The following is a 13,702-nucleotide window of genomic DNA, read 5'->3' as shown; positions in this document are numbered from 1 at the left end:
TGATTGGTAGTGAAAAGTTAAAAATGTTTACATTACAGCATTAGCTTCTCAGGTAAATAGAAAATCCCTCAGACCAGTTGTTTCAGGCTGTTTACAGGGTCAGGCAGTAATTATATCGTTCACATTACCTGGGCTAGTCTCATAAACTGGAGGGCTAGAGACAGTATTTATTTTAAAAATGAAACCAAACAACTCTGTAGGAACAGATAGGTAGAGTGGATTCTGTGGCAATTTGCACAGCACTACAATGCAGGTGGTTCTGACCGCAAACAAGCAGTGCGCCAAGAATTTAATGTTCTCCCCCTTTCTACTGGCTGGGGTCCCTTGAACTAGGGACAGACATTATACATAAACTGGTTTAAGTGATCAGAAACAGATTTAAACCTGTAACAAAACAGATGTTCAGTGCACATAAACCAGTTTAAAATGGCTGAAACTGGCTTGAGATAAACCAGTAGTGTAGTATCAAACTTAACTGATTTGGATCAAACCAGTTTATGCAATGTCTGTCCCAGTCCCCTAGCTGGTTTAAGATGAATCAGACTCCCCCAGCATCCTAGCATCCACTCTGGGCTGGCCGGGCTCTCTGCTTCACAACAGGGCTGGCCCCTCCCCTCTTTCCCTGGCTGCAGCTCTGGCAGGGACTGCAGGCTGCTCACTTCTCCCCCCCACCCCGCCATACATACACCACTCCCAGCTAATTCCCCCCTCTCCTCTGCCTTGCAGAGAGGTGTCTGTGTATTAGCTAGCAGCCCACATGCTGGCTATGGTCTGTGCTGAATCAACAGGTAGAATCAAGAGATAGCAGGTAATGTCCCTTAGTTGTTTTCTTAATGGGGTGATAAACACTGTTATCAATTCCCTGCTGAGCTAATCAAAGCACCCAGCAGGGGTCTGGCCACACCCCGCCTCAGCTCAGTGTTATGGAAGGGATGCCCCCTCACTTTTAACCTGAGCCACTGCAGCCATGTGCCTGCGTTTCTGAGATGTCTGTACAGTCATTTAGCCTAGCCAGGTTAGCCCCACTGCAAAGGTTGAATCAATTCAGGCTCAGGCTTTTTGAATGTCTGTCCCTAGCCTTGGAGTTCTGATTGCATTGTAAAGCTGCCTGCCCTGGGTGGGACATTGGGGAAGAAGAGCAGTGAGGGAGGGAATGGCTATATGCAAGGGAAGATTAAGTCCCATGAGCATGACAGTAATGACCTATGGAGCTCTAGTTTTTTGAAGATAAGAACGCAGTATGAGGTCTTTTTCAGTTCCATTTCATATCTGCCTGTGTTGAGGGACAACACTGTAATGTTGTAGAATCCTGGGAATCTTGGGTGTTAAAAAAGAGGCACAACCAATTAGATTAGTGTGTTTTTAAAAAAGCAACAGCTTCTTAAGTACTACAAGTACTAGCACTCTGGAGCTTACTTTGTATCTTCTACCAGCATGCATGGTAGAGCAGCCACCTTAAGGACCTGAATTCCACATACAAAAACTACCATGTACATTCATGTGAAGGACTTACATTCATGTGAAGACGGTGAGGCTTTGACCAGGGAATTTGCCCTGTCTGTTCTTCCTGAAGGCGAATAACAGGAGCCAATGTAAAAATTCATTTGCTCACAATCAGAGGGTAGGGCAACACTTGGGCTTTTTCCTGCCTCACTTTTAGGTGTTCTGATAAAAGATACTGGATTTATTCAAAGAACCTTGCCTTCCTTGCCTCTATAGCACTCACTCCTGTTCAGGAAGGGCAGATATTTTGGTAATATCATAAGAACATACTCTCTGCCCTAAAGGCTGGGAAGTTCAGACAGCTCACCATCCTGGCCCTGGAGGATTTAAAATTAATTAAACATTTCCTATTGCCTCAGAGCTATTTCTTTTCTGTTTAATCTCTTAATTAGATTCAAGCAGTCAGCAATATAGTGGAAGCTACTGTGGCAAATTATTCTCATAGGATCTGCTTTGTTCACCAACTCCACATCAAAAATGATATTAATACAGGTATTCAGTTTTGCTCTCCAAAAACGCCTCTCTCTGATTATAGAGTAGGATCTTGTGGTAGATGCCTTAGTGTTTAAGGAGTTGGTATAGAAGTGTTCTCTTATTCACATAAGAACATATAAACTATCATTACTGGGTCAGACTGTAGGTCCATCTTGCCCGGTATTGTACGTCACACAGTGGCAGGAAGGGGATGCTGAAAAGGAGGGTGAACTAAGTGTGACCAGGCTTTTTTCCACTGTTCCTCTCTCACTTGCAGCTTCCAGCCTCCACATACCTGAAGCAACTGGCAACAATATAGGCCTGTCAGTGATTCTGCAAAAAAACAGCCTCACTTAATAATCCGCAAATTAATTAAAATCAAATAAACAGTAAGCTTAGCTTTTATCGTGCCAAGGGAAATGATTATGCAAGAATACTCCAAACCTAATTGTGTTATGATCTAACTTCATTTTTTTTATTGTAAGCATAGTCCAGTGGTCACTGTTTTGAAGCCAGTCTTTGGCAACAGTTAGTACATAACAGTGTCTGAGATACCACTTTCTCTTTCCAAGACTTACAGCAGAAAATAACTGAGATAACAATGTGACAGTTACAGCATGGGTAGCAGTTGGGAAATTATATTATAGTAGGGATAATTGTATTATTTAAGATAGTTGATCAGTTGCTCACAATATAAAACAATGGACATTTTTTTCCCTATTATATAGACAAGGCAACCAGCCCTATTGACGTCAGGATGTGTTGCTTTTTCTAACGCAATCAATAAAGATGGTCCCTTTTGCTGATGAGAAGTCTCTGGGACGAAACATTATTTATTTCTAATCTTTGCGTTAAAAGATATAAAATGTTTTGTCTCTTGTCTCTTGATTTACAGTAATGCCTTCTCCCCAGCGTTTCAGTGGTGAGAGCATTATCGTTTGGAGTGACCTTGATATTACTATTTCTGTACCGTGGTACATTGGACTTATGTTCAGGACCCGAAAAGTTAATGGCATGTTAATGCAAGCTAATGCAGGAACTGCATCCAAGATCAACATCCAGGTAAGAATGTGACAGCATAGAAGATCACAGAATTCAAGAAATTTTCCCCAAATTTCTCTTACAGGTTTAAACAAATATTTATCTTAATCTACCTCATTTATGGTATCATACATACCATCAAATATTAATAGATTCATTACCTTACTACCTTTGCTGATTCTAAAATTGAAAAGTTTTGTATGGCAAGATGATTTTATTAAATAAAAAAACTTAATATTTATATGTACACATTAACATAAACTGTCCAAACCCAAGAACACACTCAGAGCTAGTATTCTGCTAGTGATAGCTGTCAAGTGGACCAGTCAAAGGTACTGCCTCTTTCCCTAAGTAAGGCAGAAAATCAGGCATGCATATCCATTAAAGCTAATTATAAAAAGTGCTAATTTCACTGTTTTAGAATGGTGGTTTAGCATCTTCTCCCTCATACGCTGAGTTCTGTTTTAGCATAGTTGAGGATTTCACTCTGGATTTGTAACTTATAATTCGTATTATTTTTTCTGTCTTTTTGCCTTCCTCAGCACAAACAGAAATAGAATTTCTAAAGTTGGGAGGTGTTGGGAGGTGTTACGACTGTAGTATTTTTCTTGCTACCACAGTCTTTAGAAAGCATTTATTGCTTGTCCTCATACATGAATATTTCAACAGTGAATACAGGTGATATTTATTTCCAATAGATACTGAACAACTATGTACAATTTGACGTGTACAATGGCCTGAATCAGGTTGCTAGTTTGAAAATGATGCAGTCACGAGTCAGTGATGGTGAATGGCATCATTTGTTAATAGAGCTGAAGAGCGCTAAAGACGGAAAAGACATCAAGTACCTGGCAGTCATGTCTTTGGACTATGGGATGTACCAGGTAAGGCAACATCATAACAGCATAACTGAAAGTTTTTAAAAAGCAGGGTTCTGGGAACAGGACTGTGACCAAATACCCTACTGTGGCTACCCTATGCAGGCCGATATCTTTTGTGACTTACCTTTGGTCCAGGCCCACTGCACCCAATGAAATTATATTTTTTAATATACCTATATGAAAATCAAGTTTACATTAAAAGATCTTCATTTTACCAATCTGTTTTTTCCTGTTGTAGTTCACTCATACTTATTTTTTGATTCAGTGCAATGTGGTAAGAATAGCACAGTAGTTCTTGATGTTAAAATGACCACTGCTTTATCATCCAATCTACTATGCTTTTTCTTTCTCAATCTTTAATAGAGTACAGTGCAAATTGGAAATCAGCTGCCTGGACTAAAAATGAAAAGCATCATTGTTGGAGGTATCTCGGGAGATCAAGTATCTGTGCAGCAGGGCTTTTATGGCTGTATGCAGGTAAGAAGTAAAAAAAAAAATTAGTAGTCAAGTTTTCACTTCTAAAATGATAGATCCTTACATATCTGATCCTTATTTCCCCTGAGTTCTTGTTATCCTGCATGACTGGAATTCTTAAAATATCCAAGTACCACAATTTTGACTTTTCAGTTAGGAATCCAGTCTCTTTTGGTCTTGGGAAATATCATTTTTGTCCTCATAGTGCAGATCAAAGACCAACACTTAAAGAAAAAAAATCTGGCTTCTGACTAAGCAGATCACATTTCTTTAAAAAACTCAGAAGATTAAGGAAGTTAGTGATACATATTCAATACCTGGACTGCTGTAACTGAAAGGAAGTTTCTGAGTTGAAATTATTGTTTTTCTGTACTCAAGGGTGTAAGAATGGGGGAGACATCTACAAATGTGGCTACACTGAATATGAAACAGGCAGTGAAGATCAATGTAAAGGAAGGCTGTGAAGTAGACAACCCTTGTGATTCCAATCCGTGTCCCCAGCACAGCTACTGCAGTGATGACTGGGATAGCTATTCCTGTATCTGCGACCCAGGTAATGGAGCATGAATGAAAACTGAGTGTGATACGGAGAGAGTTAGAACTGTTCCTGGCATTGGTTACACAGCCAAGGCCTTTGATACTGTTTTTTAACTTCATGCTGTTAGCATAACTAGCACCTAGGGGCCTTAGATGGAACAAAAAGAGGGTCCCTGCCCTACAGAGCCTCCTTGTGTTCTCATCTTTTTTTTTCCTACCAGCCCTTCTCTACTGTAAGATTTCTGGTTTACACCCCGAAGTCCCAGTAGGGACGTTTTGAACTTTTCTTGTTGTTAGTCTTAATTTTGAAGTGTGAGCCCCAAATAGGTTCAGTCACCCGCTGTACATGCAGAGAAAGAATATAAAGCTGTTTATAACCCATGCCCTAAGCAAAGTCTCAGAAGCTGCTAATCCATGGTTGCTCAAAAAGTGTTTGCAAGCTGTGGAAAAGGCCAGCCCATTAACTGCTCACTGCAAGGAAAAAAGGTATCTTTCTTGACAGTATCTTAGGGGAAATCTACTGATTATGGAAGACATGTTATTAAGTGTATAAGCTTAAAATAGATGGTCTTTTTGAAACATGCTAATCATAAATTACAGCAGTTGCTGTAATTTTATAACCTTGTCTCCTCAGGGTACTTTGGGAGGGACTGTGTTGACGTATGTAACCTGAACCCATGTGAGCATGTCTCCACCTGTGTCCATAAACCCAGCTCATCCCACGGTTACACCTGTGAATGTGGACAAAGCTATTATGGGCAGTACTGTGAGAACAAGTAAGAGAAGGATTTTCCCTGTTCGAAGTCTTGGTCATCCCCATTCCCTCTAGTCCTTCAGTCAGCATAAGGCAACAGTCTCTGTTTTTGTTTCCAATTCCCCTTATTATTTGAGGTCTCATAACAGTCCCTGCTCCTGGAGAGCTCCTAAGCACTGCAAAAGATTTCAGCTCTGTTCCTGTCAGGCTTAGGAGAGCTCAATTCTCTTCCTGGAGAACTTCACTGAACTCCTGGTCTTTGGCAGGAGTTTATTACCCTCCATCTGGTAATAAGCCCACTGAATCAGGTACCCAGCTCTTTCCTTTTGTCTGCCAGGTGTTACTTTGTCCTATTTGAATGTAATACAGGTCATTTGTAGTCCCTGGAAAATGAGAGGGCCCCATGTAGGGTGGTTTTGACTACCTCATCCTGTTGTCACTGTTGTTTAGGTGTCACCTAACAGTGTTGAATGTCCTCCTCTTGAAAACTCTAACCCTTAACCCTCCCTGTTGTGGCAGTTTTGTGTATGTGATTTATATGTATGCAACCTTGTGTTGGCTAGGGTGTTTTCAAATTCATCTTTGTTGTCTGGATTAGAACTGTACTCAGCACCCTTTTAGGCAGACTCCTGCCATAGTCCATTAAAACACCGTGTGTAATGTATCATTTCCTCTTTCCACACATTAGCCCTGCAGTTAGAGCAAGCAGTGGAATTCACATGCTCTCTGGCATAGACTGCAAGCAGTGTGTCTTTCCATAAATAAGCTTGTAGGGTGGAGAGTCATTTACTTGTTGTTGCCATTCATAGAATGGGGGAGTGTTGTCCCTCAGGCATTAGTCAGAGGAACTGGGTCCAGCCCACACTTGAGAAGTGATCTTGCTAGTTCTCTGCAGAACAAAGGCTCTTTCTGTGTTTATTATATGTGCTTACATGTACTGAATATTATCTTCTGTATTGGGGCAAATTATACTTGTTCTAATCTGATGCAGGAGCAGAATTTGGCCCCATGCCTTTTTTTCTCTTCTTTTCAGAACTAAATTGAAAAGAGGCTACTTTCCCTTTGATTTTCTTTTATAGAATTGACTTGCCTTGCCCCCGAGGATGGTGGGGGAATCCTATTTGTGGTCCATGTAACTGCGAGACCAATAAGGGATTTGATCCTGACTGCAATAAGACAAATGGAGAGTGCCACTGTAAGGTAAGAAAAAGAAACCTGTGTTTAATGGAAATTAACTTTGGGTTAAAAATGGCAGAATAGTGATAAATAAAATATAAATTCCTGTATATTCTGCTTTGTATCATATCTAGGACATACCTAATTATGCCTGAAATCTGGTATTTTTCTGATTATACAGCTGCTCTTATTCACATTTATAACTGGCAAACAACATGGACAGGATAAAGGACCAGATCCTGACTTTGTGAGACCAGACTCTGGCACTGTCTCGAAAGAATTTTAGTTATTACATTTATTATATGGCAAACAGAATAGCAAGTGAAGTAACTAAACTAGCTGGTTAAAATGTACTTCCCCAGGCAGAAGGCCAGCAAAATGTCTATCTACTAGAGCAGAACAAAATAGTGGACATGCCTGCTACTGAGTTACTACACAACAATGAGCTTTACTCAGTAAGCTTTAGAGAAAAAATATTTCCTTGGATACAACTCTATGAAGCTAATAAGGACTTGTGTATACACAGCTGAGGACAGAGTTTAGATCTGATTCACACAGGTCTTACAAGACTGTAACTCCACTGACTTCAGTCATATTACTTCTGATTCAGCCTGGTGTAACTTGGCCAGTACTTCATTTGTGAAAGCTTCCCTTATGACAGCAGGACCTATAGCCGTTGCTACGTTTAATTCAGTTTGACTCTGCTGGTAATCTGCTACTTACGTCAATTTTGCATCAAAACCATGCAGGACAGTGAATGGAATACATTATTATTGGTTTTATAGGATCCCCTGCATGAAACCTAAGTAAGGCAGTACAAAAAACTCAATTGCTGCTTGATACATTTTATATTAGAATACAGTCAGCAGGACAGAGAAAACCAGAAATGTCATGTCTGTATTTATGGACCAAAACCACTAAGTGTATGATAGTTAATATAGACCAGAGCTTTGGCCACAGGTCCAGCTGTTGGCCTGAATCAGCAGCCCCTGCAGCCCAAAACGGCCAGACTGCTGCCATAAAGATGCAGCCAATTATTCACTCTGATGTTGTCAGCTATGCCAGTCCAGCAAACACAAGACTGCGAGAGAGAGATGTGGTGCTCTCCTCTCCTCATTGGCATTTCTTTGAAAATCCAACAATAATATTTCTAGTATATAATGGCCAAACCATGGTGAATAGTAGTACATCAGTGTTTTGTACAATGTTTTACAGCACTGGTGTAAATACAACAGTGTTTTGCACCAGTCGACTATCTAGTGGGTATGCACGCACACATTCTCTGCTCCAGCACAGAAGGAAGGTGGAGTTGGAAAATCTGGGAACAATTCTTCCCCTCCTGGCACGTAAATGGCACTCATTTTTTCATGCCCCTGTGTAGATTCTGCAAATACTCTGCATGAAGAACTGTTCTTGGCTTCAGTAGGAATTCTCTTCACTTACAGCTTTTGAGTCCAAGAGCCCCTGGGACTTTTCCATTCCAGAAGCTAGGACCTGGCTTTTATACATTCATATTTAAGAATCTGGGCCCCTACATTTACACAGTTAATTGCACCTTATAAAATGTTAATATTCCTGCTTCTTTAACAGAGTAGTGATCAATATATATATTTTTCAATGAGGCTTCAATGAGGACAAAAACTTAATTAAGACTATGGCACTACTAGATATTAGAAGGAACCACTGCCAATGAAAAGGAAGTCTTAGTGTTAGTAATAGTGTAACTGTACAAGGCAGTAACTGGGCACACAATAATTCTTCAGTGCAGATGCATGAGCTTATGAAGAAGGACTAAGAGGTAAGACATATGATGTTGTAACATATAGCATCATTAAAATACTATATGCTGTCATTAAAATTATCTCTGGTTTTCCAGGCAAACTACTATAGGCCACAGAGCAGTGACACTTGCTATCCATGTGATTGCTTCCCTTCTGGCTCCTATACACGCTCTTGTGACATGGAGACAGGACAGTGTCCCTGTAAACCTGGAGTGATTGGGCGACAGTGCAACCGTTGTGACAATCCTTTTGCTGAGGTTACCACGAGGGGCTGTGAAGGTACTGCCCACTCCATCCATCAGCTACTGCTAATATGCTTCTCTTTTATCTACTGGCGTGCTGTTGCTTATAGAAATGAAAGAGAATTCACTGAGGTTTATTTAATTTAATTCATGCTAGATTGGAATAGTTCTACCTAAGGGAAAAAATAGCAAAACATTCTAATCCTGCTGTCACTGGAACATAGAAATGCAAGTCAACTGCCAGTTCAATATGATTTTGTGCTGCTGTGCAAAAAGTCCTTCATACCTGCTGCCATTTATCCTTGCTAAGGTTGCATCACACTTAGAGTGCCCTCTGCTGGCCTGGATGCAAAGCCACAAGAACAGTGATTTAAAATGATTTTGCATGTCCCCTCCTTCCCCCTCTTCCCCAGCAGAAAAAAGATTTGGTGGTCTCAGTCTCACAACTGTGTCAAGATAGTGTAAATTAGAAATTCTTGCTCAGAATAAGGGAGCAGTTAAGGGAGCAATCTGTTCTGGTCTGACATCCAGAGTCATATATTCACAATGAATCTTCCTTGGTCTTTGATCCCACCACTGGGTGCATCTACACATGTTATTAATGCAATGTAGTAAACTCCAGCACAGTTCACGCCAGAGTTTATTGGTCCTGGGCGCAACATATACATGTGTGTCCAGGACCACAGCACATTGAGCCAGGGCAGCGCAGCCCCCCGGGGGTTGGCCTGCCTACCCGGAACTGCTCTGCTGTGGCTCAGCATGCTGCAGAGGGGCTGGCTGGGGCACAAGGATGTAACCGTGCAGGGCTAGCCGGCAGGCAGCTCCTGCATAGTTGCACCCTTGTGCCCCAGTCACCATCTACCTGTGCATTGCGGCAAAGTAAATAACTCCATCACAGGACATACTTGCATCAGGCAGTAATATCCCATGGTAGAGTTAATTAATTTATTCCCATCAAATAATGCTGCCTGTATAGATGTTGACACTTTACTGTAGAGCTAATTAGTCAGCTCCACAGTAAAGTGCACCTGTAGGTGCCTCCACTGAGCAAGGAGCAGATCATCAGTTAAAGTGTAGGGAACACTCCTACACAGAGAAAAAAAATATCATGGCTCCATATGGGAGTTGTTGGTGATTTCAGTAAACTTCCAGCTGCAGATAAATTATTTCTGCATCTGTAACTGCGTTATCTTGCTGACTTGTGTGATTTTTACATTGCTGAAAAAACTGCACCATTTCTGTTTTTGCCACAGTGATTTATAATGGATGTCCCAAAGCATTTGAAGCTGGCATTTGGTGGCCTCAGACTAAGTTTGGACAGCCAGCTGCTGTGCCATGTCCCAAGGGTTCAATGGGTAAGTTGCACTGGGTAGATTAACATGCTTATCTGCTGGTCTGGTGTGGGGAAAAGAGTGAAAGAGCATGTGTATACATAGAGAGAAGTTATTGATAAAACCTAGAGATTACATTATAGTGTACAGATATCAGAAACTCAAGGGTTTATTTAGATATAATTCCCATCTCAAGAATTAATTAAAACACATTCATGTTAACAAATAAAAGACAGAATATTAAAATACTGTAAAGAAACAAATGCAATAAGAAGAGAGGCTAAAACTCTATCTGCAAACAAACTTAGTCTGTTCACTTTCTGTTCACTCTATAAACTAATCATTATAGGTGTAACTTTTAGGGCATGTGACCTTTAGTGAGGTAACTCACTTGCTAGAGATAAATATGGAATCCTATTTATATGAATCTTGCTGTACTAGCGTTCTTCTAATTAACTTTTAGGCAGAATATAACTACTTTTTCCCAATACTATGTTACCTTTTTGGACCATTTAGATTCCTAGTGTTTGTATTCTCTTACGCATAAAGGCATGACTGCATCTTCCTCATAAAAAGTAGTTCACTAGTTGGGCTGACAATATATGAAAACTTTGTGTGAAAATTAGATAGTGCTCTAATGCTTCTTTCCAGTAAAGTCTGTTTCTTGTTATAGAAAAATATTTTCAATTGTGAAGTGTGAACATTTTCTTAAAGAATTTTTACTGATGAAGAGAAGTGGGAAAAGGAGGGCACCTGGACAGTCAGCTCCAAAACCTGTTCATATGCGGGTTTCTTGGAAATATCTCTGAGAATACTGCAGTGGCCACCTGTAGGCTACAAATAGTTTATGCTCATATAGTTTATGAAGAAGTTTGTTGAGGGAAAAATATATCTAATTTGTATGCTTTCCAACTTTTGCCTGCTGTGACCAGTGTCCAAGTAGAATTGTAAATGATTATAAAACTTTTGAAAATAGTACCAGTGAGTGTGATCAGTAACTCCTCAGTTTGACAAAGTTCAGTAGCCAGAGTCTCTAGTTTTGAGTACAGCATGGGATATAAATTGAATTTTTTTTAATTTAACTGTTATTAAAACATTGGTAAATATTTTTTTCCAACTCTATACATACTCTTGTAGTTACTTGCTGATTATATAATAACAAATGAGTTAACAGGTAGATGTTTGTGGATATAGCAGATTTTACGTAAGTATTTCAGAATATCAGTGGAAAACAAGTATAGGCATTCAGGCTGGAAACCTGATGCTGTGTTACACCACCCAGTAAGGGCATATAAACAGTATCACAAGATTATGTATCCAGCCAAAGCTAATTAGTTAATTCAAATACATTTAACTGTTTGTGGAGACTTTACCAAGTGAGAATCACTGTTGGAAATTATTTAGCAAATAATTTCAGATAATGAATAAATTAAAATAGTAAGGTGCTTGGAAACAATTCATAAATAGACAAAGGGATATTACATTTATTGTAATGTCCTCTATTATCTTTGCATAGTCATAGCATAGCCAGTGTTCCAATGTTAGGAAGCCCAGGTAATATTTTTCCAGGAGGCAAACCTGAAGGAGCTCATATATTCCATCCATGGGTAGAATAGATGATTTTTTCATCTTAAAAAATTAATAATTATAGACCCTTTATCAGATTTTCTAAATACAAATTGCTTAATTCACCAAAAGATTCTAAGGCAGCTAGAGTGAGAGAGCCTAGGCAGAAATGTGGAAGTAAAACACAAACTATTGCTGGACAATGCTTCACAAATATCAGAAAATGGTTTAATTCGCAGGAAGCAAAGGAATGAATGCCTGCTTGCAAGGTAGGTTACCTGCTTTTCTTTAAGCAATTTGAAACTAAAAGGCTAGTTTTGTAACAAATGCTCTTTCTGGTTCATACAGAACAGCTGCAAACCTATTTAACCCTTTGTTTGGTTTACTTTAGGGAATGCAGTTCGGCACTGTAACAGTGAGAAAGGCTGGCTGCCTCCTGAGCTATTTAACTGCACCACCATTAGCTTTGTGGATCTTAAACTCATGGTAGGAATGTTTTCTTGTACTTTGCAAGTCCTACCAACCTGTCCTGATCCTGTTTCAATATATAGTACAACCTACAATATGACCTGTTCACACATAATGGACACACTTAGAACAAAAACTAAATTAAGGCCCTGGCACATGTTCATTTAATGGTGCAATGGGATGTGATCCTCAATCCCAGCAATCACACTTCCTTCTATGTCAAACAAGTATGGCAGAAAGCCTGATTGTAGATAAGGGACCAGATCCATATCACATCATTACTACTTCTCAGTGCAGGGAGGCCTGGCATCCCTGAAAGAGAAATGCCCGCAGAAGTAGCCAAAGATTGTCATTTTTGCCCTGGCACCACACCAGGCACTGACTGGAATCAGCTCTGATGTGGTTTGAGGCCAGGGCTGACAATCAGCTGATTGCTGGCCTATCCAATTCAAGTCCCTAGTGCAGTGAGCTGACAGTCAACTGATTGTTGGTCCCATCTGGGATAACCCAGTTCTAGACTGGGACTGTCCTGGCCTGGCTGGCAATCAGCTGATTATCAAAACCCCCACACCTTGTAGCTCTGGCTGGGCTTCCCAGTGAGAGGGATAGAGGCTATGGGGAGGAGGGCAGGGAGCTGAAGGGCCTGCAGAGGATTTAAAATCTTGCCAGGAGCTGTTGATCCCCAGCAGCCCAGCCAGAGCTGCTGGACATATGGTTTAAAGTCCTCGATGGGGCAGCTGCGTCAGCATGGTCTTTAAAGTTCCCTTGGTGCTGGGAGGCAGAGACCAGGGAACCTCCACCCACTGTCTAGGTCTGAGGGGTCAGGGAATTTTAAAAAGGACAGCTGCAGGCCCATTCTTTAAAGCTCCCTATGTGCCAGTGCCCATGGTGTGGAGTGCGGACAGCTGCGAACCTGGAAGCTGGGAAACTGGAACCTGGGAACCTGGCTCCCCAGCTGCCTGTACACCATACCGTGAAATGATGCATGAAGCTGGGGAGCAGAGTTCCCGGCTCCCCAACTTGCACTTCCACAGGCACTTTATACCTGGGAATTTAAACAAGTGATCAAGAACCTGGGGCTTAGTCATGCAGTCTTAGAAAATTAGGGTTGGAAGGAACCTCAGGAGGTCATCTAATCCAACTCCCTGCTCAGAGCAAGGCCATCCCCCATTATATCCCAGCCAAGGCTTTGTCTAGCTGGGTCTTAAAAACCTCCAAGGATGGAGATTCCACAACCTCTCCACAACCTGTTCCAGTGCTTTACACCCCTCTTAGTGAGAGAGACTTTCCCAATATATAACCTAAACTTCCCTTGCTGCAACTTGAAACCATTGCCCCTTGGTCTGTCATGTGCCACCACTAAGAACAGTCTAGCTCCATCCTCTTTGGAACCCCTGCTCAGGTCGTTGAAGGGTACTATTAAACCCTCCCTGAGTCTTCTCTTCTGTGGACTAAATAAACCCAGTTCCTTCAC

The 13,702-nt window shown here is 40.9% G+C and overlaps 1 protein-coding gene across 4 annotated transcripts in view; it reads left to right on the top strand.

Moving 5' to 3' along the window:
- CELSR1 (cadherin EGF LAG seven-pass G-type receptor 1) overlaps positions 1–13,702 on the top strand; it is a 263,086-nt gene that overhangs the window by 205,381 nt on the left and 44,003 nt on the right. For all 4 annotated transcript variants that reach the window (XM_090042082.1, XM_090042084.1, XM_090042083.1 and 1 more), the window contains exons 9-17: positions 2,873–3,039; positions 3,717–3,902; positions 4,263–4,376; positions 4,752–4,926; positions 5,545–5,686; positions 6,744–6,864; positions 8,717–8,900; positions 10,117–10,218; positions 12,152–12,246. In XM_090042082.1, coding sequence (XP_089898208.1) covers positions 2,873–3,039; positions 3,717–3,902; positions 4,263–4,376; positions 4,752–4,926; positions 5,545–5,686; positions 6,744–6,864; positions 8,717–8,900; positions 10,117–10,218; positions 12,152–12,246 — 1,286 coding nt within the window. The remainder of the gene's footprint in view (positions 1–2,872; positions 3,040–3,716; positions 3,903–4,262; positions 4,377–4,751; positions 4,927–5,544; positions 5,687–6,743; positions 6,865–8,716; positions 8,901–10,116; positions 10,219–12,151; positions 12,247–13,702) is intronic.

This window comes from Crocodylus siamensis, chromosome 4 (genome assembly GCF_052110815.1).
Source record: "Crocodylus siamensis isolate JL-2025a chromosome 4, ASM5211081v1, whole genome shotgun sequence".
NCBI lineage: Eukaryota > Metazoa > Chordata > Crocodylia > Crocodylidae > Crocodylus > Crocodylus siamensis.
This window is presented reverse-complemented; position numbering and strand designations above follow the sequence as displayed.